The sequence below is a fragment of the Thamnophis sirtalis genome, unplaced genomic scaffold (genome assembly GCF_051295495.1).
Source record: "Thamnophis sirtalis isolate CommonGarterSnake01/CBP01778 unplaced genomic scaffold, rThaSir2_p1.2 scaffold_2, whole genome shotgun sequence".
In the NCBI taxonomy this organism is placed as follows: Eukaryota; Metazoa; Chordata; class Lepidosauria; order Squamata; family Natricidae; genus Thamnophis; species Thamnophis sirtalis.
Window position 1 is genome coordinate 51,567,578 of NW_028261382.1, and position 25,215 is coordinate 51,592,792.

A 25,215-nucleotide genomic window follows, 5' to 3' on the forward strand; every position below is an offset into this window, starting at 1 on the left:
TGAAGTCCACAAGTCTTAAAGTTCTCAACTTTTAAGTCTTGTGGAATTGAGGGATTCTGGGAGCTGAAGTCCACAAGTCTTAAAGTTCTCAACTTTTAAGTCTTGTGGAATTGAGGGATTCTGGGAGCTGAAGTCCACAAGTCTTCCAAGTTTCTACTTTAACACAAGGGCGTGCAAAAACTCGGGCTGTCAACAGCAGGCTGCCTTCCACTACTACTCTTAAGTCAAGGTTGAAGAACAGGGCTGAGTGAGCAAACGTTTTCTTCCCACCTACTCACACCTCCTCCTCTTCCTTTTGGAGCCAGCGACGGCTTGTAAGTCAGCGATTTCCCTGTCTCTTTTTCCAGTGCGTCACCCGCCCTGGTTCGCTCCTTCCCAGGCCCTGCCTGTTTTGCCAAATACCTCTCGGCTCTCTCTCGTGCAAATAATCCAGTTACTCGAAGCTCCTTGATCAGATGTTATTGTTGCTGCTGCTTGTTGTTGGTTCTGAGTTGAAGATAATCCCTTCCTTTCCTCCCTCGCGAAGAGTTTTCTTGCAAGAAAAGGAAATAAATAAAGCCTCCCAACGCAATCTCACCTCCTACGGCTTCTTCTCTTTCTGCACGGATCCATCCAAATTATTCTGTGTTTTTTTCTCCCCCCCTTCCTAGCAACCAAAGAAGGAGGAAGAAAACCTCGTTTTATCTCCCAAGGATCCAGACTGGGGCACCAGACGGGGACTCTGCAAATATGCTAAGCCATCTCGTGACCTTCACCAAGGAATTCTAGCCCGGTAGGTGCGAAGTTGTGAGTTGTCACGATGTGCTCTGCTCGGCCGTCCTCGGGCCACAATCTTGTGCCTTAAACTTGGATTTTTCTGGTGCTGGTGTGGAGAAGGGAAGGAAGGTTTGGTTATCGGCTTCCTTGTTCTCTTGCCTGCTTTCTTGAGGACTTGATTTAACTTTTTTTGAACCATCGTGTTTTGAAATGCAACATGTAACTTAATGCATGATATATATTAATATATCAATATTAATAGCACTCTGCTGAACCACTGATTCCCACAACACCGTCGAACTATTTACTAAGGCTGTATTACTATTCTTCTTCTCATCCTTCCTATGGCCCATCTCCTTTTCTACTTGAGACTAAAACCTTCTTTAAGGTTTTATATTGTTTTGTTTTGTTTCCTGGAAATGATTTGATTGCTTATTTAGTATCCGGTGACTATCACAAAGTGTTGTGTCTTATGATTCTTGATGAATGTGTTTTTATGTACACTGAGAGCTTATGCAAATTCCTTGTGTGTCCAATCACACTTGGCCAATAATGGTCTCGGTCTCTGTCTGTCTGTCTGTCTGTCTGTCTGTCTCTCTCTCTCTCTCTCTCTCTCTCTCTCTATCTATCTATCTATCTATCATCTATCTATCATCTATCTATCTCATCTAATCCCTTTCTTTCTTTCTGTCTGTCTGTCTATCTATCTATCTATCTATCTATCTTGTCTCTGTCTGTCTGTCTGTCTATTTATCCTGTCTGCCTATCAATCTGTCTATCTAATCTAATCTATCTATCATCTATCTATCTATCTATCTATCTATCTATCTATCTATCTATCTATCTATCATCTATCATCTATCTATCTATCTATCATCTATCATCTATCATCTATCTATCTCATCTAATCCCTTTCTTTCTGTCTGTCTGTCTGTCTGTCTATCTATCTATCTATCTATCTATCTATCTATCTATCTATCTATCTTGTCTCTGTCTGTCTGTCTGTCTATTTATCCTGTCTGCCTATCAATCTGTCTATCTAATCTAATCTATCTATCTATCTATCTATCTATCTATCATCTATCTATCTATCTATCTATCTATCATCTATCATCTATCATCTATCTATCTCATCTAATCCCTTTCTTTCTGTCTGTCTGTCTGTCTGTCTATCTATCTATCTATCTATCTATCTATCTATCTATCTATCTATCTATCTTGTCTCTGTCTGTCTGTCTGTCTATTTATCCTGTCTGCCTATCAATCTGTCTATCTAATCTTATCTATCTATCATCTATCTATCTATCTATCTATCTATCTATCTATCTATCTATCTATCTATCTATCTATCTATCATCTATCATCTATCTATCTCATCTAATCCCTTTCTTTCTGTCTGTCTGTCTGTCTATCTATCTATCTATCTATCTATCTATCTATCTATCTTGTCTCTGTCTGTCTGTCTGTCTGTCTATTTATCCTGTCTGCCTATCAATCTGTCTATCTAATCTATCTATCTATCTATCTATCTATCTATCTATCTATCTATCTATCTATCTATCTATCTATCATCTATCTATCTATCTATCTATCATCTATCTATCTCATCTAATCCCTTTCTTTCTGTCTGTCTGTCTGTCTGTCTATCTATCTATCTATCTATCTATCTATCTATCTATCTATCTATCTATCTTGTCTCTGTCTGTCTGTCTGTCTATTTATCCTGTCTGCCTATCAATCTGTCTATCTAATCTATCTATCTAATCTATCTATCTATCTATCTATCTATCTATCTATCTATCCATCCATCTATCTATCCTGTCTGTCTATCAATCTATGTCTGTCTCTTTGGCTTTGGAACGGAGATGAGCCCTGCCCCCTAGAGTCAGGAACAACTAGCACCTCTGTGCGAGGAGAACCTTTGCCTTTATCAATAAAAATAAATGTTAGCACATTTTATATCTTTACCAAGGAGTGAATAGCTTCTAGGGTGAATGATTGCTTACCCAAAGCAGCCTTTCAAACAGCAGGCCCTTACTATTTTTTAAAACTCCTATTCTCTTTAATTAAAAGGAAAAGATAGAAAAAGAAGTGAATAGTTTAGATTTTTTTTTTAAAAATAGGAACAGATTTCTAGCAGGTGCCATTGGCCAGCTGGCTGCAAAAATCCTCCCCCCCTCCCCCCTTTGCTTAGGGCCCCGGGATGGCGAGCGGAATTCCTTCGCAAGCTGGTTCGGAGCAACAGAGGTTAATGTCTCTCCTCTCGGTGCCCTTGATTGACAGGTTGAACCCGGAGGCGAGAGAGAGAGAGAGAGCGAGCGATCCATATGTTTGGGGAAAGATAGTGATTGCGTTGAGACCGGCTGACCATGAGTATGTTGAAGCCCAGTGGGCTGAAAGCCCCCAGCAAGATCAGCAAACCGGGAAGCGTGCTGGCCAAAACAGCCACACCTGCGGCAACAGGTAAGGCCGTAAGACGATCGCCTTGGGGACGGTAGAAGCCGGGGGAGACCTCCTCCGTGTCATCTCCGGTTTCTGTCGCAGGCTTCGGGGTTTAAATAGCTCTGGAGGGAGGGAGGATCGCAGCAGATAAAACTGGAGAGAGTTAGAGTTAGAGTTTAGAGTTTTATTTCATTTGTATGCCGCCCTTTTCCCCGAAGGGGACTCAGGGCGGCTCACAACTCAAAGAAGGAAAAGGGGGATACAGACAGTTTAACAACAACACAAAACAATACATAGTTAAAAAACGCAACAATCATACCATTCGAAAGGGGGCGACGAATCTTTAGCCCCAGGCCTGTCGGAACAGCCAGGTTTTAAGGGCTATGCGGAAGGCCTGGAGGGTGGTGAGGGTACGAATCTCCACGGGGAGTGCGTTCCAGAGGGTCGGAGCAGCCACAGAGAAGGCTCTCCTCCGGGTAGTCGCCAGTCGACACTGGCCGGCGGATGGAATTCGGAGGAGGCCTAGTCTGTGGGATCTGGTCGGTCTAGTGGAGGTGATTGAGAGTTTCCAGTTTCCAGTTTAATAGAATTTGTATGACGCCCATTGGGACTCTGGGCGGCTCACAAGCAAGATAAAAACAATTTTAAAAGTTTAAGAAGAGATACAATTATTAAAATAATACACCATCCATTCAATCTAAGTGGGGATTGATATAATCAATAGCTCCAGGCCTGCCGGAACAGCCAGGTCTTGGTTGCTTTACGGAAGGCCGGGAAAGTAGGAAGGGTCCGGATCTCTACGGGTAGATCGTTCCACAGGGCCGGTGCAGCTACAGAGAAGGCCCTCCCTCGGGGAGCCGCCAGCCGGCATTGTCTGGTCGACGGCACCCGGAGGAGGCCCAACCTGTGCGATCTTATTGGTCGTTGGGAGGTGAATGGCAGGAGGCGGTCTCTCAAGTAGCCAAGTCCAATACCATGTAGGGCTTTAAAAGTAACGACTAGCACCTTGAAGCGCGTCCGGAGACCAATGGGGAGCCAGTGCAGCTCGCGGAGGATAGGTGTAACATGGGTGTATCTAGGTACACCCATTATCGCTCGCGCGGCTGCGTTCTGGACCAACTGTAGTCTTCGAACACTCTTCAGGGGCAGCAAAAAAGAAGGAAGTTAATTCATGTGTGATGTAGTTGGACCTCGATTTTACAGCTAATAATTGAGCCCCGGGATTTCGGTCGCCGAGCGAGACATTTGTTCAGTGGGTTTTGCCCCATTTTACGACCTTGCTTGCCACGGTTGTTAAGTGAATCACTTGCGGCTGTTTACATGAGTATCATGGAGGTTAAGCAAATCTGGTTTCCCTGCTGATTTTGCTTGCCAGAAGGTTGTGAGGCGGGTCAGTCACATGACCGACTCAATTTTATAACCCGCTTTGCAGCAGCCGTTAAGGGAAGCCGTGGTTCGCTATGGGCCAGTATGTCGTAAGCGTAGGCCCGCTCTCGTTAACGGGGTGACCTATCCTTGACCTTCTACTTCTCCTTCCGTTTCAGCCTCTCCGGAAAAGAGCCCGGCCGCGGAGAAGCCTCCCGCCACAGAAGCTCCAGATGAGTTTGTGGATGACTTCCGAATCGGGGAGCGTATTTGGGTCAACGGGAATAAACCCGGCTTCATCCAGTTCTTGGGGGAAACCCAGTTTGCTCCGGGCCAGTGGGCAGGGATCGTGTTGGACGAGGCCATTGGCAAGAACGACGGTTCCGTAGCCGGAGTGAGATACTTCCAGTGTGAGCCCTTGAGGGGCATCTTCACCAGACCTTCTAAGCTCGCCCGGAAGGCCGTTTCCGAGGATGAAGCCAACGGGACCCAGGCGTCTCACGCCTCTCGGGCCACGTCACCCACCTCCACCTCGGCGGCCAGCCTCGTGTCTTCTCCTTCGGCAGCAGCCCACCTCCCGCCCACCGGCATACCTCAGAAGATGTCTCCTCTGGCCACCAAGGAGATGCCCGCTTCTCCCGTGACCAACCTCTCCAAAACCACCAGCGAATCCATTTCCAACCTTTCGGAAGCTGGCTCCTTGAAGAAAGGCGAAAGAGAACTCAAAATGGGAGACAGAGTCCTGGTAAGTTGTTGAGTTGCCGCTTTGGGGTTGCGTTTTGTGGACGTTTTGGGCTTAACGCAACGAGCTTCAACACCAACAAGATCCTTGCGTTCCTCTGGCATCTCCAGCTTCTCGCACGGAGCTCTCTGTGGGATCCTTGGAGATCTAGCGGCCCCAGAGAAGCGTTGTAGATGCTGCGCGATTGTGGTCTCTTCATCCACAAGAGATCTTTACCGTTGTAAATATGGATTAGTTGTTTGGGTTAGTATTTAGGAAACTGAGACTTATTTTGCATGGAAAGGTATCTTCTCAATCCTCCCTTTGTTCAGGCCAGCATCAGCCAAAGGAGGCTATTTATGGAGGCCTTTCAAGAGACGTGGTTATCTTTAGCTTGTCTTCTCAGCTCAGTAAAGGCAGGAGAGAGATGGTTGGAAAATGTCCTGGGTGTTTTGTGTTTTTGAAGGCTGTGGAGAAGGGAGGCCGAAAGGCATCTATAGCAATAGCAATAGCAGTTAGACTTATATACCGCTTCATAGGGCTTTCAGCCCTCTCTAAGCGGTTTACAGAGTCAGCATATCGCCCCCACAGTCTGGGTCCTCATTTCACCCACCTCGGAAGGATGGAAGGCTGAGTCAACCTTGAGCCGGTGAGATTTGAACCGCTGAACTGTAGATAGAAGTCAGCTGAAGTGGCCTGCAGTACTGCACCCTAACCACTGCGCCACCTTGGCTCTGCAACACTATTGGTCAACCTTGGCATCTTTTAAGACTTGTGGACTTCAACTCCCAGAATTCAACACTGGCCGGGGGGATTCTGGGAGTTGAAGTCCACACATCTTACAAGATGCCAAATTGAAGAATATTGTTCTAGATGCCTTTAAACCATCTAATCCCGTGATGGCAAACCTGTGGCGAGCGTCGCCAGCTGGTGCTGGCGCACTGGAAAATGGCTGGGAAAATGGCCAAAAAAGAGGCCATTTCTGTCCTTTTTTCAGCCTTTTTTTGCCCCCCCCCCAAAACCTGGTTTTTGGACATTTTCCGGGCTATTTTCAGTCCATTTTTGGCCCGGAAAATGCCCCCCAAAACAGGCAGGCGTGCGCCGGCTTAGCTGATCTTCGGGTTTCCCGCACTGGCGCATGCAAAGAAATTCTAGTTTGGGCACTCGGTGCGAAAAAGCTTTGCCATCACTGATCTAATCTAATCAGGAACTGGGTGGGTTTTTTTTAAAGTGCAATGTAGACTAAATAAGGAGAGATATCTATTTCTCTCCGCTCCACTTTACGGAAAGAACATTCTGTTTTTTTTATTTTAATTTCCCAGTGCACCTTGATTCACCCTTCGAGCCATAATTCAGGTTGCAAACCTTTATTATTTTTCTTCCTTTCTTCTACTTACCATCCCATGCCCAGTTGGGGGGGAGGGAGGGAGGGAATATAAATGTCTTTTGATCTCAAGTCATCTGTTTTGGCTCGTTAGGACGTTGCATCACCCCCCTCTTGAGTTATGTGGTGTTGTCATGCTTTGCTAAAAAAAGATTTGGCAAAAGCTCTCACTGTTCTTTCATATATATATATTTTTTAGCACTTTCTCTCTCCCCTGGAGAGAGTAAAAGTCACCAGCTTTCTTGGTTTAGGTTTATTAGATTTATATGCCGCCTTTCTCCCAAGGACTCAGGGCGGCCTACAACATTAAAAGAAACACATAATACAAAAGTTAAAAAAGAAATTAAATAGGATATCCCAAACAAACCCAGTTAGAATTGACAGTGACATTTTTTTTAAAAAAGAATTCGAATTAAAATTAACAATGATCAATTAATTTATTTTGTTTTGTTCAGGCAGTGGTGAGTTTCAAAATTTTTTGGAACCTACTCTGTGGGTGTGGCCTCCTTTGTGGGAGTGGCTTGCCAGCCATGTGACCTGGTGGGAGTGGCTTGCCGGTCATGTGTTTTCTTTCTTTCTTTCTCTCTCTCTCTCTCCCTCTCTCTCTCTTTCCTTCCTTCCTTTTGTCTCTCTGTCCTTTTTTTCTCTCATCTCTCGCTCACTTTTTCTTTCTTTTTTCTTTTTTTCTTTATTTCTTTCTTCCTTTCTCTCTCTTTCCTTCCTTCCTTTTGTCTCTCTGTCCCTTTTTCCTTTTTTTGTTTCATCTCTCGCTCACTTTTTCTTTCTTTTTTCTTTTTTTCTTTATTTCTTCCTCTCTTTCTCTTTCTCTGTGTGAGTCTGTGTGTGTGTGTTTGAGTGTGTGTGTGTGTGTGTGTCAGTGGTGGGTTTCAAATTTTTTGGAACCTCTTCTGTAGGTGTGTAGCCTGCTTTCTGGCGGAACCTCTTCTAACCGGTTCGATAGATTTGACGAACCGGTTCTACCGAACTGGTGCGAACTGGTAGGAACCCACCTCTGTGTTCAGGCCACATTTTCTTTCCAAAATGTGGTCAGGATGCCCTCATTTGGGGGTAAATTTACTAAATTGGGGAGGGGGAGAGACAGAAAAAGAAGGAAATCACACGCCTCCCTATACCTGCGTGTTTAATTAAAATGGAAGGAAATGTGAATTTCCCTTGGCAGGGTTTCCCCCCCCCCCTTAAGTTTTTCTATACAGGTAACCCTCGCCTTACAAACACAATTGCGCCCAAAATTTCTGCCGCTAAGCAAGACATTCGCTAAGTAAGATTTGCCCCATTTTACCACCTTCCCTGCTGCAATTGTTACGTGAATCCCTGCAGTTGTTAAGTTAGTTGTTAAGTATATCTGGCTCCCCCATGGATTTTGCTCGTCAGGAGGTCGCAAAAACGGGGGATCAGACGACCCCGTCGTAAAACATGAGTCAGTGGCCAAATGTCTGAATTTCGATTCCGCGATGCTGCCACGGGTCGTAGGTGTCGAAAACCTTACGTCGGCAGTCCCTTTGTTTTAACTTTCAACGGTCACTAAACAAACTTTTATCAAACTGATTTAGCGAATCCCAAAATGAGGACCAATCTCTCCGTGTGATGCAGAAGCCCATTATTTCGGAATATAATTATCTCTAGGTGGAGTATGACGACAACTTCGCCTCCACTCGCCCTGCTTCTGCAGCCGATGAAAAGAGCATTTTTAATCCACCCATTCAGAATTTTGTTTTAAAAAGGCAGATTAAGTTTCTTCCAAAGACAACCTCTTTGAGGAATGATTTCATTTGTTGGTTCAGTTTGGCAGCTTCCAGGGAGGCTGGAAATTGCCGTGCCTGCAAATTTCGTGTGCCAACAGGTTGCTCGCCTTTTGGGCACAATAGGTAAAAAAGGTGCAGTCGTGGGGAGGTGATTCTTTTAATGCCAATAAAATCGTCCTGCAGGCAAGATATTATCCAAATATTATAGGGTTTGTTTTTCTCTTTGCTGAACCAGGAGAAATGATTTTGAAGTTAGCTGCATAAAGTATGTGTTTCTCCAGCTTTGGACAGCTTGAAGATGGGTGGACTTCAACTCCCAGAATTCCCCAGCCAGCCAGAATGGCTGGCTGGGGAATTCTGGGAGTTGAAGTCCACCCATCTTCAAGCTGTCCAAAGATAGAGAAACATAAATATTAAGCCTAATGTGAATCCAGCTGTGCTTGTGGCTGTATGCCGGCGGGAAAGAAACCTCCAAACTACCAAATAAACTAAAATAATAAAATAAAGCTTCACGCTTTCGTTTCCTAGCTTGGTCTTCAATTCAAGGTTAAACCGCCTAAACTGTTTCTTGGCCAAAGCAAACACATTTCCAAAATAATTCACGCGGAAGAGGAAATCCTGAAGAGCTGGTTATTATTTTAGGTCTGGCCTTTATTAGAATTGGCTAATAATAAGTTTGGCGTCTTTATTTTGGGCAAGGTTTTGGCCTGGTGAGCAGAAAAATATAATAGGAGCGCCAGTTTTAGTTTTGGTTCTAATTTAGCTGGTGGATATTTTGTTTTTTTAAAAAAAGGTGGTGCAAAATTCTTTTCAGCTTTGTTTCTTTTTAACTTTCTTTTCAAATTTCTTTTTCTCTCTCTTTCTTTCATTCTTTCTCTATCTCTTTTTCTTTCTTTCTCTTTTTCTCTGTCTCTTTTCTCTCTCTTCTCCCTCTCCTCCTTTTTCTTTCTTTCTTTCTTTCTTTCCTTCTCTTTCTGTCTCTTTTCTCTCTCTCTTTTCTCTCCTTTCTTCCTTCCTTTCTATCACTCTTGCTCTCTTTCTTTCTCTCTCTGTCTCTCTTTCTTTCTTTCTTTCTTTCTTTCTTTCCTTCTCTTTCTGTCTCTTTTCTCTCTATCTTTTCTCTCCTTTCTTCCTTTCTATCACTCTTGCTCTCTTTCTCTCTCTCTCTTTCTTTCTTTCCTTCTCCTTCTGTCTCTTTTTTCTCTCTCTTTTCTCTTCTTTCTTCCTTCCTTTCTATCACTCTTGCTCTCTTTCTTTCTCTCTCTCTCTTTCTTTCTTTCCTTCTCTTTCTGTCTCTTTTCTCTCTTTTCTCTCCTTCCTTCCTTTCTATCACTCTTGCTCTCTTTCTTTCTCCCCCCCTCTCTCTCTCTTTCTTTCTTTCCTTCTCTTTCTGTCTCTTTTCTCTCTCTCTTTTCTCTCCTTTCTTCCTTCCTTTCTATCACTCTTGCTCTCTTTCTCTCTCTCTTTCTTTCTTTCCTTCTCTTTCTGTCTCTTTTCTCTCTCTCTTTTCTCTCCTTTCTTCCTTTCTATCCCTCTTGCTCTCTCTCTCTCTCTCTCTCTCTCTCTCTCTCTCTCTCTCTTTCTTTCTTTCTTTCCAGGTGGGGGGAACGAAAGCCGGCGTGGTGCGTTTTTTGGGGGAGACGGATTTCGCCAAGGGGGAGTGGTGCGGCGTTGAATTGGACGAACCCCTGGGCAAGAACGATGGCGCCGTTGCTGGAACAAGGTAAGATCCCGTCCGGCTGAGAATTGGGATAGGCTGCTTCCAGATCAGCCCGCCCTCACTGCGTTCTCATTCTCGGTTTCCTTGGACTTCCTTTTTGGGGAGGGGACTATCTCCCGGTTCCTCTTCGGGGGTTTCCGCCTCCTCTTTTCCGAAGCAGGAGGATCGTGAAAAAGGTCGACGGTGAGAAAATACCTCTGGAGTTTTTGGTTATAGCACAAAAGAAAAAATACTTATCAGACATGGGAAATCCCTGAAAAAGACGGTACCAATCTCGTTTTCTGGATTGTCTGATTTGCATAGACACCCCCAAAAATTCCGTTTCCGTAGCAGAAAGCGGTTTTTCTCAACCTTGAAAACGTGGACTTCATCTCCCAGAATCCCGCAGTGGTGTTTTTTTTAAACATGGCAACTTGAAGACAAATGGACTTCAATTCCCACAATTCCCCAACCAGCATGGCTGGCTGGTGAATTCTGGGCATTGAAGTCCATAAAACTACTACAAACTTTACAAAACCTGGGAGTTGAAGTCCACACTTTTGATTCTGCGAGTTAAAAGTCCGCAAAACTATTATAAACTAAAGCCTCTTTACTAAATCTCCCGCAAACGGACAGATATCAAATACGGCGGGGACGATAATCCATAAATAACCCTACCCTTTTGTTCAAGGAGGCTTATAATTCGCTAAGACAGTGTTTCTCAATCTTGGCGACTTTAAGTCTTGTGGACTTCAACTCCCAGAATCCCCCAGCCAGCTGTGCTGGCTGGGGGATTCTGGGAGTTGAAGTCCACAGGACTTAAAGCCGCCAAGATTGAGAAACTCTGCGCTAAGACGTCTCTCCTTCCGACGCAAAGCATCGATGCCTCCGTCTAAAGCCGGGGTTAATGTCGGTTTGTCGCCGTCCCGAGTTTTCTCTGCGGGCCGTTTTCGTGATTGGTGTCTCGCCTCCTCTCCGCTTCAGGTACTTCCAATGTCAGTCCAAATACGGCCTCTTTGCTCCGGTGCACAAAGTGACCAAGATCGGTTTCCCATCCACCACTCCGGCCAAAGCCAAGCCCGCCGTCCGGAAAGTCCTCCCCACGCCCACCAGCCTGAAACGCAGCCCCAGCGCCTCGTCCCTCAGCTCTCTGAGCTCGGTGGCCTCTTCCGTAAGCGGCAAGCCCAGCCGCGCGGGACTAGTAAGTTTCTTTTCGTATTGCGTGCTCGACAACCCCGGAGCCAGGGCCCCCTTTTGTGGGTCTCGCGCACACGCATTTTGCGCTGCTCGTTTTGGCTGTTTTGCGCTGCTCGTTTGCCTCCTAACGGTGTCGCTGTCTCAAAGCATGCATGAAAAAGCAACTTGGCTAGCCCTGTGCAATAGAAGCATTTCTGTTTAAGCCGTTATCCTAACCTTTAATCCAAACTAACCACGTTTTTTTGTTTAAAAAAAAACAAGAGAGAGGTTATGTTTTGGTTTGGTTAAGCGAAGGGGATCTGGCTTGCAATCTGCCACACGCATAGAGTAATATTTCTGCATGCCAACGCATAGAGACACAGCAGTGGTGAAATTCAGTTTTTTTTTAACTACCGGTTCTATGGGTGTGGCTTGCCCGGCGTGGCAGGGGAAGGGTATTGCAGAATCCCCATTCCCACCCCATTCTGGGGCCAGCCAGAGGTGGCATTTGCCGGTTCTCCAAACTACTCAAAATTTCCGCTACTTATTCTCCAAACTACTCATTTTTCCGCTACTCATTCTCCAAACTACTCAAAATTTCTGCTACTCATTCTCCAAACTACTCAAACTTTCCGCTACTCATTCTCTGAACTACTCAAAATTTCTGCTACTCATTCTCCAAACTACTCAAAATTTCTGCTACTCATTCACCAAACTACTCATTTTTCCGCTACTCATTCTCCAAACTACTCAAAATTTCTGCTACTCATTCTCTGAACTACTCAAAATTTCTGCTACCCATTCTCCAAACTACTCATTTTTCTGCTACTCATTCTTCAAACTACTCAAAATTTCTGCTACTCATTCTCCGAACTACTCAAATTTTCTGCTACTCATTCTCCAAGCTACTTAAAATTTTTGCTACTCATTCTCCAAACTACTCAAATTTTCTGCTACTCATTCTCTGAACTACTCAAAATTTCTGCTACCCATTCTCCAAACTACTCATTTTTCTGCTACTCATTCTTCAAACTACTCAAAATTTCTGCTACTCATTCTCCGAACTACTCAAAATTTCTGCTACTCATTCTCCAAGCTACTTAAAATTTTTGCTACTCATTCTCCAAACTACTCAAAATTTCCGCTACTCATTCTCCGAACTACTCAAAATTTCTGCTACTCATTCTCTGAACTACTCATTTTTCCACTACTCATTCTCCAAACTACTCAAAATTTCTGCTACTCATTCTCCAAACTACTCCAAATTTCTGCTATTCATTCTCCAAGCTACTGAAAATTTCCGCTACTCATTCTCCAAGCTACTCAAACTTTCTGCTACTCATTCTCCAAACTACTCAAAATTTCTGCTACTCATTCTCCGAACTACTCAAAATTTCCGCTACTCATTCTCCAAACTACTCAAAATTTCCACTACTCATTCTCCGAACTACTCAAACTTTCTGCTACTCATTCTTTAAACTACTCAAAATTTCTGCTATTCATTCTCCAAACTACTCAAAATTTCTGCTACTCATTCTCCGAACTACTCAAAATTTCCGCTACTCATTCTCCGAACTACTCAAGATTTCTGCTACTCATTCTCCAAACTACTCAACATTTCCGCTACTCGTTCTCCAAACTACTCAAGATTTCCGCTACCGGTTCTCCAGAACCTGTCAGAACCTGCTGAATTTCACCCCTGAGACATAGGTATACCTGCAATAATACGTCTGCAAGAAATATGTATGTGCAGGTGTGTGCACACCTGGGGAGGTATTCTTCGTAGGTTAAAAAGAGGGTGTCAAATCGGAAAGCCCTGAATTGAAAAAGGCATCCCTCTGAAACCACTGGGCTTTTTTTTAAAGTATACAGGGAGACCGAATAAAGCTTTAAAGTTGCACTTTTCAAACTTCACTGTGGGTTCACATTTCTCTGCCGATTGAAGACAAAAACGCAACTACACAGTATGCACGCTTAAGGAAGAGAGGGAAGTGATGGTAGCTTTAATTTTTTTATATCCACATGCTGGTTTTGAGCATTAGTGGGGGGGTTTTTCCTCCAGAAACATGATTAAATTCACCTGACCGATGGACAGGTAGACCTCGACATACAACAACTGAACCCAAAATGTCTTAGCAAAGACAGTTGCTTAAGTGAATTTCGCTCCGCTTTACGGTCTCCCTCGACAGGATTGTCAAGTGAATCGCTGCAGTCGTTAAGTTAGTAACCCGGTCGTTAAGCGAATCGGGCTTCCCCGTGGACTTGGCTTATCAGAAGGTCTCAAAGGGGGAACACTGACCCCGGGGCCGTCATAAATACGAGTCGGCTGCCAAGGGTCCAAATTTTGACCACGTGGCTTCAGGGAACGCTGCCGCGGACATAAGTATGGGGAAACGGTCGTAAGTGACTTGTTCCAGTGCCGTTGTAACTTTGAGAGGTCACTAAAAACAAACTGTCGTAAGTCGAGGATTTCCTGTATTATCTAAACGGGAGGAATGCCTTACACCAAAAGAGAGCCTCTTTCTTTACTCTCTTGAGTCGCGAACCACAAACGTATCTGAGAATCCCCTGGTCGCCTTGGCAAATTGTACCTTTTATTAACTTTGTACTCACCATATATTAATACTTAAATGGCCGAATCTTGAATCACCTGCAGGAAAATTTGCAGCGCTACCCCATCGAGTGAGGGCTTAGAATTGGGAATTTGCAAGCCGGGGGTGGCTAGCTTCTTCTGCCAAATTTGGCAAGGCCCCCGTGGTGTTTGCTGCATGTGATCCCAGGTTGCGGCTCGGATAAGAGAGCAAATTCTTGGGTTTAACCGAAGGATGGTTTTTATGTCTAGCGAGAAAACCCTGGCCAGAGAATGCTTAAGCAGCTTAACCGGCTAATCTGCTCTAGGCTCCTTCCGCTTAGGGTTGAGGCCAGCTACCCTCTGTTTCTCTTTGAACTCTTCTGTTTCCTATTCTCCCGAATGCTGCATTAAGAGTCTCGCTATGCAGGTATGTTCCCTTCCTTTCTTGACTACTAGGAGGGTGGAAGTACGTAGCACGGAAGCAAAGTTAGGTTTTTCCTAAAATGGGGGGGGGGGTGCACATTCGGTTAGCTCGGTGTTTCACGGATTTTAAGAGGCACGGACTTGAACTCCCAGGATGTCAGAGTGCGCACAGTGTGAGTATGTGAGGCAGCCCAGGAGCAAATACAATCAAAACAGAGGTTTGTATTTAAATAGTGGTTTTTATCGACAAAGAATATATACATACATCTACTTTAGTCAGACCTCAAACAAACAGCAATTACAGCACACACAGAGGGATACACCCCCAACAGGGCCTCTTCTTATTATAGGCTCTTAAAGTGATATCAGCCCAAAAACCTTGCTGACTCATTCCTAGCATTACATCATCATAGCAGCTGGGTCAATCGTTACCCTGACGCGGGATTCCCCAGCCGTGGGGAATTCTGGGAGCGGAAGTCCGTGCCTCTTAAAAAAGGCCCCGGTTGAGAAACACACAGCTGATGGTGTGTGGAGCTGAAGTGGCAGAGCCGAAGAAGCTTCTTGGATGAGAAGCGAAACATCTTCAAGGGAAGATAAGAAAACCCAGTTGCCTCTTGAAAAAGCTCCGTTTGGGGACAGCTGATGGCCAATCTTCTTTAGCCACTACTTACCGTAACGCATACCGTATTTTTCGGAGTATAAAACGCACCTTTCCCCCTCAAAAAACGGGGTGAAAATCTCGGTGCGTCTTATACACTGAATACAGCATTTTTGACCTCCCGAAACCCCTAACCCCTAACCCTTTGCAAAAATGGCCATGTATAGCCTTTAAGAGGCTTCCAGAGTGCTCCCGGGGGCTGGGGAGGACAAAAATGAGCGAAAAATGGACCGTTTTTTGCTTGTTTTTGCCCCCCCCCCCCCAGCCTCCAGGAGCACTCTATAAGGCTCCTAAAGGCTATTCATACCCTTTTTATTGACAAAAAAAACGAGCCCGTTTTTGCGAAAAACAGGCTGGTTTTTGCTCATTTTTGCCCCTCCCCAGCCCCCAGGAGTAGTCTATAAGCCTCCTAAAGGCTATGCATGCCCTTTTTTTTGGACAAAAATACAGCCCGTTTTCACAAAAAACAGGCCGTTTTTGGGAGTTCTGCAGAGTGCAAAACAATTTACCGAAACATACGGTAATTCTCCACTTTGTATAATAATATGGGATTGTTCTACAGCTTATGCCCCGAAGTTCACACCAAGCTAGATAAGGTCTGTGATCATAAATACACCTTTGAAAAGATTGTTTGCCAGGCCTTTTCCTGAAGGTGAAGGAGAGGAATTCACATTCATTTTAATAAAAGGGGATTTGTCGGGGGGCCAGGAATCTGCTTCGTACTTTTGGGGGAAGATTAGGTCAGGAAAAAGACGTTTCATGGCCCAGCTAGTTAGCATCATCAGTGCTAGGACAGTGGCACTGAAGCTGTGACCTAGTTGAGTGATGAAGCATCTACAAGAGAACCACCAAGCTCAGAGAGAAACAAAGACCCCTTCATTTCAATCCTAAAATACAAATATTCTTTATTTCCCTGCTGAATATTTGGTCCTACCTGGGCAGATCTGCTGGCCAGCCGTGACCCGACAAAAGCGTGAACGTCAAAAGCGTGCCGACAAAACCGCGGCGCTAAAACCGCGATGTCAAAAGCGCACCGACAACAGCGCGCCGACAGAAGCACGATTTAAGTTAAGGTTAGGTTTAGGGTTAGGTTGAGGGTTAGGTTGAGGGTTAGGTTACAGCGCGCTTCTGTCGGCGCGCTGTTGTCGACGCGCTTCAGCGCTCATTTGTCGGCGCAGTTTTGTCACCGCGGTTTAGTCAGACGCGCTTTTGTCCTTCGCGCATTTGTGGTGGAACCTTGGCGAACACCTGCAAAGCTGCACCGATTCAATCCAAAACTCGAGACGCCGGTGGTGTTCGCAACACCGGTGTGTCTTTTTGGACCATTCCAGCACTGGCTGGGCTGTTCAAAATCCCTCTCTCGTTCTTGTAGTTGACAGAGACGTCCTCTCGGTACGCCCGGAAGATCTCGGGCACTACCGCCCTGCAGGAGGCACTGAAGGAGAAGCAGCAGCACATCGAACAGCTCCTGGCGGAACGGGATATGGAGAGGGCGGAAGTGGCCAAGGCCACCAGCCACGTTGGGGAGGTAGAGCAGGAGCTCGCCTTGGCACGGGATGGGCACGATCAGGTGAGCTGAGGGGGGGGGGGTTAGCCTGTTCGGAGCCACTCTGGCAAGTCAAAACCTGCAACTTTATTGCCTTCTGCCCCTAGGACAAGAATCTTCCCTTGGGAACAAACAGATAAGCTCTAGTGGGAGTTAAGAAGGATCAGGCTTAATGTCCCTTGTGGCTGCATAAAGACTCAAGGCTCAAGAAGAAGGGGGTAGGAAGGAGGGAGGGAAGCAAGGAGGGAAGGAAGGAGGGAAGGAGAGAAGAAAGGAGGGAAGGTAGGAAGGAGAGAAGAAAGGGAAGGAAGGAGGGAACGTAGGAGAAGGAAGGGGGGAAGGAAGGAGAGAAGGAGAAAAGAAAGGAAGGAAGGAGGGAGGGAGGGAAGGAAGGAGAGAAGGAGGGAAGGAGGGAGGGAAGGAAGGGGAGTAGGAGAGAAGAAACGAGGGAAGGAAAGAGGGAGGGAGGGAAGAAGAAGTAGGACCGTTGTAAGATAAGATGGATCTATGGGATGATAAAAAAGCAATCTTCAAGTATATTGTCAACAGTAGGGAAAAATTGTTATAAATACATATTATTAATAACAGTTATGAGATTATATAATTGTGAATGTATATATGAAATTGATAAAATAAAAAAACTTAAAAAAATAAAAATAAAATAAAAAGACTCTAGGCTAGTTCCCCGCTTGACTCCTCCTTCCCGGCTAGCTGGGAATTTCCCAAGCTCAGCTGGCAGATGGAGACGATCAGATCTCTCTTCTGTACAAAAGAGCCCCCCCCCTTTTTTTTTTACGACCTTGTAATTCTTTTAATTTGGGGTAGTAGGGTCAGGGTGGCTGGATGGAGCCGAGCGTTTACTGGCACCACTTTTCCGTATGAAATCTTTTCTGCGCAAAAGATTAAGGGAGTGAAACAATTCCAAAATCACCAAGACTGTTTTACCCTGAGAGATTTCATCCTTTTAGCAAACGTTTGGGAAGTCCGTTTGCCAAATTAATTGCTCGTCCTTTCTCTCCACTCCACGAGCTCTGAAAAGTTGCCAGATTTTAGTTAAATTTCGGGTCAAAAGGGACGTAGGATTTGGGGGAAACGAAGGCTAGGCCTCAGGAGGACCAAATTCCTCGGGTTGGTTTGGGAAGCAGCTCGTCCACCGTAGCCAAAGAGGCATTTTTCACACCTCTGCATTTCTGTTCCTCAGCGAATACTGGAAATGGAGGCCAAGATGGACCAGCTGCGAGTCTTGGTGGAAGCAGCTGATAGAGAAAAAGTGGAATTGCTGAACCAGTTGGAGGAGGAGAAGAGGTAAAACAGATACAAACAAGCCCGCCCCCAAAATTGGAAAAAATCTGCACAGGCGACGTACTTTTCTACGCTAGAATTATAATCCAGGAATGGCTGGGGAGGGGATTCTGGGGAAAATCAGCAGTGAATTGTCTCCATGCATTCAATCCTCTGTCTATAAGACCGTGGGGGATCAAAAGAGATCACGCAGCTGCTGTTTTTTTCGTGGCACGACAAAACCGCGCTCCACTAAAGCGCGCCCGATTAAACCACGTCGCTGACGTCATCAGCAGGGCGACAACAGCGACCGCGGAGAAAAAAAGGGCGCTTTAAATAGCGCTTTGAAAGCAAGCCGATTCAAGTTAAGGTAAGGGTTAGATTTAGGGTTAGGTTAAGGGTTAGGATTAGGTTTAGCGTTAGGTTAAGGGTTACTGTTAGGTTTAGGGTTAGGTTAAAGGTTAGGTTTAGGATTAGGTTTAGGGGGGTTAGGTTTAGGGGTTAATTTTAGCTTTAGCGTTTACAGCGTGCTTTTTTCGTCGCGCTGTGATGACGTCAGCTACGCGGTTTCGTCGAGCGCGCTTTAGTCGAACGCGGTTTTGTGGTGGAACCGTTTTTTTTTTTTTAATCTTCTACGTGGATCTTATAACACAATCCAGGTAGAATTAACAACCGTTTTCCACAAAGGGGGCAGAGAAACGGTAACTTATCCGTAGGCGTCTGGTTTGAATCTTACAAGACCTCGAATCTCTTCTCGAAAAAATAATAATAATATCAGAATTATTCCGCTGGGATGCTTAATTCTTAATTCTCCCCAGAATAGGAGAAATAATCTTGTTGTTGTTTTTTTTTTTTTTAAATTGTCCACAGGAAGGTTGAGGATCTCCAGTTCCGGGTGGAAGAAGAATCTATTACTAAAGGCGATTTGGAGGTAAACATGTCTCCGATTCTCTTAAACCGGCTGCACGGAAAAAGGAATCATTTATACCGTAGCGAGCTACCAAGAGATTAGAGAAAAGAGGTGGCTGCTTTATCACGTCTGAAAGGACCCCGGATGCGGCTTAATTTTTGCTAGCTGAGTGTTCTCGCATTTGACTTGATTTTTCTTTCTAATTCTTTTTGTCTCCGCTGTGAGTAAGTAACACTCTTCATTCTTGTGTTTCGCTCCCGTGTCTCTCGATAACCTTTCTTGGATGCCTTCCCCCAAAACCCCTAATGAAAACCGCTCGTTAAAAAACACCGCCCCTGGAAATTGGCGCCAAAGCTTTAAAAACTCGCAGCGGTTCGCTTTCGTCTCTGCCGAAGCGAAGACCTGAAGATCAGTAATTCTAAAATGAGGGCTGAGAAGCCACCCCCCAGCCAGAGCTAAGATTTGATGCTCAATTATCACCTTTTCCTTCTTTGGGAAGTTTTTCCAAGAACGCAAAGGTTTAAAGCAGTCAGGTGGCTACGCGAACGTCTGAACTGTGTTCCCAGCCTTCTTTCGCCTACACAACCCTTTGCAAACTGGTCTTCGGCAGGGAAGCCCTGCTGGTTTTGCACGCTAAAGCCACACGTCCTGTTTCTGCCTGCTTTGTGGCACGTTTGATGCTTGATTTTCAGAAACGAAACTCTTTTTTAAGATGTTCAGTAAATGCTTTTCCCCCTCCCCTAACCTCGTGTCTCATGCGAAAGTTGGAAACTGACATGCTTGAGCTGCAGATAATCCAGGCTGAACTCAGGAGGCTGGAAGAGTTAATATTTCATATATTAATAATATCATCTTTAGTTCTGCTACTTTTTATGTTCTCCGACCATCCATTTTATCTGGATTTTTTTTTCAAGGAATGCTCATTTTCAGCTTCTGGTTCTTTTGTCTGTTTTGTGTCTGTGTGTGGGATGCCTGTGATCTGTAAACAGAAAAAAAACTGTATATTGTTATTACTGTTATGATTAGTTTGAAATACAATGCCTACAGGAATGCCCTGATTTAGCCAGTGTCCTGTTTAGTGACTGTTTGCAGCCAGGATGGTGATGAAAAAGCAACTTCCTCCTCGCAGGCCTGTGAAGTCAGATCCTAAGCACAGTCATGGTTTCATTTAGCGACGGCATGGCTTAACAACCGAGTTGCCTGTCGCTGAGGGAGGGGCAACCTGTGCTCCAGCCCTCTGTATCCCTAAGACAGCTGGTTCGTGAACGTCAGAATTGCTCGATCTTTTCCCCTTGACCACAAAGAACTCGCCATGCCTTGTGGAACATGGATGCCCATTAAGACCGTTGAGAAGTTTCAGAAATTAGCTCCGTGAGAAGATCTGAGGCCTACATACTACTTCCAAACTTGCACATTCTGGTCACTTCACACAATGACTTGACCACAGGTCACACTGCTTGCCCTGCCCATCCATTCTGACCTAGGTTTTCCCCAACAGTACGAAGCCCTCGTCCCGATAAACCCCTTTTATTTCATTTACATGAATTCCTCTCCAGCAAACTCTTTCCCCTCCTACGGTCTTTCAAGATAGTTCACAATTACCACCCTTGGAGAGCGGCCAGGCTGATATCTTTCAGACGCCGCAATATTTGGCAAGAGTGCAGGAAGGAACTAATTATTCTCCTGCAAACTCCACTCCCCTTTCGCTCCCCTCTTACATCCTTTGAGAGCGGCCATTCACCGTCCACCTGTGGCCTTACTCCCAAGCTGTACCAGGGGCCAAGCATCTCCCAGCCTCACTCCCGAGTCGACTCTTGTTTCCTTAATGGTTCTTGCCTTCGCAGACTGGGAACAGGCTCCAGATGTTCTTCTGCATCACTGCTGTCTGACTCCGAAGCCAGCTGATAACTGGCATACGGCTCTGTCCCCCTCTCTGCCTCCGACACAGAGCCCTCCTCAGAGCCTTCCCCAGACTCCAGGACTGGCCCAGGTTCCTCCCCAACCCTCCTCACTCTCCAAATCTGTTGCCAGCTCCTCTGGCTGCTGGCGGGCCACAACACCATCACACTCACAGGCACTCTGCGGCCACAAGGAGACAAAAAACACGGCAGGTGCTGTATCGCCACCCTTTCTGGAACACACCTGAGCACTGCAACCTACCAATAATTTGCGTTTGATTGAGAGCTGCTAGCCGTGTAGATGTCAGGGTTCCAAATAGCATCCATGATCCTGCCCCAAGACCCACAAGTTCATCACATGGCCCGGTCTTCCCCTGCCACAGATTCCAACCCCCTCCAGTTCCAGCCAGGTGCAGAGACAAGAGATGACCTTGAGTTTCTGAGAAGAATGTTGTTATGGCTACATATCGCCTAGTCTCTGTATAATTCCCCCCCCCCACTCCCGTTTTCCCCGCAGTAGAAAGTAAACAAGTAGAAAGTGTGGCAGACTTGGAAGTCCAACGATGGGTTGCAGGCATGATTGTAAATTTCTCCTATCTCAACTCACGGGGGTGGGTTTGCTTCCTTTTTTTAAAACAAAACTTGTGTTTTCGAACCGTCACGTTGAATGTTCCTCTGAACTCATGTTGTCTTAATTTTTGCTGATAGCCAAAGAGAGACATTTCTGAAGAACCTGAAAAAAATGTAAGAGGACTTTTCCTTCTCCCACTCTTTACCCCCCACCCCGATTCTTTCCCCATAAAGCATTTTGCCGATTGGTGCTTTTTTTTAACCACTAACAACGCAGATTGGTCTCGGGGGACATTCGCTCCCCTCTGTGGCTGCATGGAATTGGAAGAACCCTCGCGGCTTTTAAAACACGTAGGACCCTTGACCAGAAGTGGGAAGTTGAGAACAGGGAAGCGGGATTCCTAAAAGCTTTTTATACAAACCTTCTAAACTTAGCACGGCGTCCTCCTTTCGTGCTTAAAACTTTGCAAGCATCTCGTAAGAAACTTCGCCGCAGAGATTTGCTCCGAAATCTTGAATGGGTTGATTAGCCAAGTGGGTGATTTCCTCGGGCTTCATTCCCAAAATTAATAAGAGAAAGTGAGAAATGGAGCTAGGAGCCAAGGTGGCGCAGTGGTTAAATGCAGCACTGCAGGCTGACTGCTAGATCAGCAGTTCAGTGGTTCAAATCTCACCGGCTCAAGGTTGACTCAGCCTTCCATCCTTCCGAGGTGGGTGAAATGAGGACCCGGATTGTTGGGGGCAATATGCTGACTCTGTAAACCGCTTAGAGAGGCCTGAAAGGCCTATGAAGCGGTATATAAGTCTACTGTTATTGCTATATTGCTATAAGAAATCAGGATGGAAGAAACCATTAGCTTTCTTCATTCCCCCCCCCACCCCACCCCCACCGGTCCCCATAGCTTTGCTTTCCAATTATTTTGTGAAAGATCTTCAGGATGTTTTTATTTCATACATCCCCCGTATTGTGCGTTGCACGTGTGTGTAGTGTGACTCCTAGGAAGAACTGAAGGACGTTTTAGAGCCTTTTCCTACACACACAAAAAAACACGTCAGCCTCATTTCCATGATCTCTGGAGGGTCCTGCCTGCTTCTTCCCACCCACCCCTCTCCCCGGTGCAGAATCAAATCCTCAAGCTGGCACTTCTGGCCTTGTGAGTTCTGATTGCACAGCGAAGTATTGCGATGGTGATGACGGTGGTGATGATGATTTTGGCTCTTCTTAAATCAAGGCAGCGGCGTCGCTGAGTGAAATCTGCATGCCACATCCTTTTCCGTTTCCCTTTTTTCGCGAATGCTTTCTTCCTGCACCCAAATTTCTTTTCTAAGCAGGGTGTACGTACCCCATCCCGGTTGAAACCCTTTGCTTTTGAGTATTGATTGAATTGAGCATTTGCAAAAAAACAACAACCCCAGAACAGTCCACTTCTCCGATCCTCCCGTTTTAATCGATTTGCCAACTCTTGGGAGAAAATGAGGGTCTTGTGACACCTAAAAAAAAACAAACCCTAGGTTTGAAGACGACTGAAGGCCACGAACACCTGTGAAGTTCTTCATTGATTGGAGCAAGGTCTCATCGAGTAGGATCTCCAGTTCTCCTGGATTACAACTCCTGTAATTCCTAATCCATAAACTAATCCATGCTGTCTGGAGACCACCACGTTCTCTATCTTCTCCAGGGCTTGTTAGCCAAAATAGGATATCGACCTTTGCATAGGCTGGTCTCCCCTTCTTCAACCCATCTAGCGTGCTTCTGGAGTAGAAGGTTGAAGGGCCAATTAAATTTGGGGTGTCACCTGTGTTGCTCCCTTTATCATCCCCAACCTGTTTGACAATGTTCAAAGATCTTATTCTCAAGGATTGGGGAAGGATGTATTTCAAGGGCCATCGTAATGACCTACAGCGTAGAAGAGAGAGATTCCTCTGGTTCCCCGTTGATTTTGAAGACCTTTAACCCTAATTGCCCCCCATTAGTTGGGCTTCCTTTCAATTGTCCCTCCTGTGAAATCTGAAAACCTCGCCGAGAAACATCTAGGAAAGCTTTTGAGAAGGATCTGCTCCTTATAGTTGAGCTCTTTTCATCCAATGAGGTTGGCCTGAGGGAACCTGCCAGAGCATCATCTGGGCTCATGTTGGGACCACCTAGTCTTAACTCCTGGTTCAACACTCAAGAGCCATGTCATCCCCAACATCTGGCTTGCCACCTTCTCCTTGGAGACCTTCGGCGAGAGGGTTTGATCACCCTCTTCATAAAGAGCTCTGATCCTGCAGGGTCTTCTCTCAAAATGTTCCCCGTGCCCAGAAAAAGCCCCTCTTCACCTTCCCCCGAAGGTTCTCCTCCTCCCAACATAATCAAAGAGTCTCTTCCTGGCCCCCCCACCACCCCACCCCTGGTAAAACGAGTCGTCTTCTAGGGAGAGGCCACCGGGAGCATCAACCGTGACTGACAAGAGCATTAACTCTTCCTAATTTGCGCTGATGAAACGTCACGCCGATCAGTAACTTTTGGCTGCATGGTTTTGTCGCTTTTTGATTGTGTGTTGTGTCCCTCCATAAATCCACCCTTTGACTCTCGGCCTGTCGGCCCCGAGTCCCACCTTAGTCCATCTTTCGCCTGGTTCATTTTTTTTCTTTCTTTTTTTGTCACTCTCTCCCTTCTTCTTCCATCCACCCCTTCCATCTTCTGCTGCTCCTCACTGGTAGAAGTCAGCCGCTGGCACCTCCTGCATGTCGCTCCTCTTTCTTCTCATGCTGGCATGTGATGGTGGCACTGTTGTGTTCTCTTCCTTTTCCTTTTTTACTAACAGACGCAGACCAAACTGGAACATGCCCGCCTTAAGGAGCTTGAACAGTCTCTTCTCTTTGAAAAGACCAAAGCTGGCAAACTCCAGAGGGAGTTAGAAGACACTAGGGTAATGGACTTCTCTATGTCTCAATCAAGGGGGCCTCGATGTGGCGTGAGAGCGTGTCTGTGTGAAAACAATGTGAAGGGTTTTCCGTGGGGAAGGTTTGTGACGTTGGAGCTAAGTGGCCCGCGTGACCCGACAAATGCGCGCACGACAAAAGCGCGCCGACGAAACCGCGGCGCGGAAAACCGCGACGTCACCAACGCACCCACAACGGCGCGCCGACAGAAGCGCGATTTAAGTTAAGGTAAGCGTTAGGTTCAGGGTTAGGTTCAGGGTTAGGTTCAGGGTTAGGGTTAGAGCGCGCTGTTGTCGGCGCGCTTCTGCGCTCATTCGTCGGCGCGATTTAGAACTCACGGTTTTCTCGCCGCGGTTTCGGCGGGCGCGCTTTTGTCGGGCGCGCATTTGTCGGTGAACCAGTGGCCGGTTGTATTTTGGAAACCCTGCTTCTTGAGGGGTCCATCAGAGGTCCCCAAAGACCCCGCCCTTCAATCCTGAGCTACGAATGTTCTCTTACGTTGCTTCGAGTCGATTTTTGCCGTGTCTCTCAACGTTCAGCCTTGCTAAACTTAAAATCCCTCTTTGTGGACTAGCTTTCAGGCTATTTTGAAGTCCCAGTAAAATGATTTCACAGAAGGGAGCAAGGAATCATAAATGTAAAAGAAGCCCAAGAGATGCCAGAACCTCAAGAGGTAACCAGTTTTCAGGAGCTGATGGACATTCAGTTGTTCCTTCATCTATATGGTGAAGACCATCTTAGCTTCCTGGTTGAAGGTCTGGAAGTCTTCCAAAAGGGGCTGGACAACCATTTGGCTGAAACGATGGAAGGTCTCCTGCCTAAGCAGGGGGTTGGAGCAGAAGACCTCCATGGTCCCTTCCGACTTTCTTATTCCGTCTTCTGAGTCGTGTGAAGAAAGCTTTGGTGGGTAATTGTTCACGGAACGGGTTGAAACTCCCAATTTTCTACAATAGTGGAACTAACACATTGTTAAGAGTTTCACTTTTTAAGGAACCCTTAAAGGTGTTCTATAGGGATACGGTGGCTCAGTGGCTAAGATGCTGAGCTTGTCGATCAGAGAGGCCGGCTGTTTGGCGGTTCGAACCCCTAGCGCCGCATAACGGAGTGAGCTCCCGTTCTGCCAACC

The 25,215-nt window shown here is 45.9% G+C and overlaps 1 protein-coding gene across 10 annotated transcripts in view; it reads left to right on the forward strand.

Annotated features, from left to right (window-relative positions):
* The window catches only part of CLIP1 (CAP-Gly domain containing linker protein 1), a 79,248-nt gene that overhangs the window by 13,194 nt on the left and 40,839 nt on the right, over positions 1-25,215 (forward strand). For 3 of the 10 annotated variants that reach the window (XM_087705486.1, XM_087705488.1, XM_087705491.1), the window contains exons 2-11: positions 651-772; positions 3,040-3,219; positions 4,743-5,308; positions 10,030-10,154; positions 11,115-11,331; positions 16,332-16,529; positions 17,707-17,810; positions 18,657-18,717; positions 21,303-21,338; positions 23,972-24,076. In XM_087705486.1, the coding sequence (XP_087561612.1) occupies positions 3,126-3,219; positions 4,743-5,308; positions 10,030-10,154; positions 11,115-11,331; positions 16,332-16,529; positions 17,707-17,810; positions 18,657-18,717; positions 21,303-21,338; positions 23,972-24,076 (1,506 nt within the window). In that variant the 5' untranslated portion in view covers positions 651-772; positions 3,040-3,125. Of the gene's footprint in view, positions 1-9; positions 315-650; positions 773-3,039; positions 3,220-4,742; positions 5,309-10,029; positions 10,155-11,114; positions 11,332-14,290; positions 14,306-16,331; positions 16,530-17,706; positions 17,811-18,656; positions 18,718-21,302; positions 21,339-23,971; positions 24,077-25,215 lie in introns of those variants that run through there. The other 7 variants (XM_087705494.1, XM_087705493.1, XM_087705485.1 and 4 more) reach the window with 6 other exon arrangements.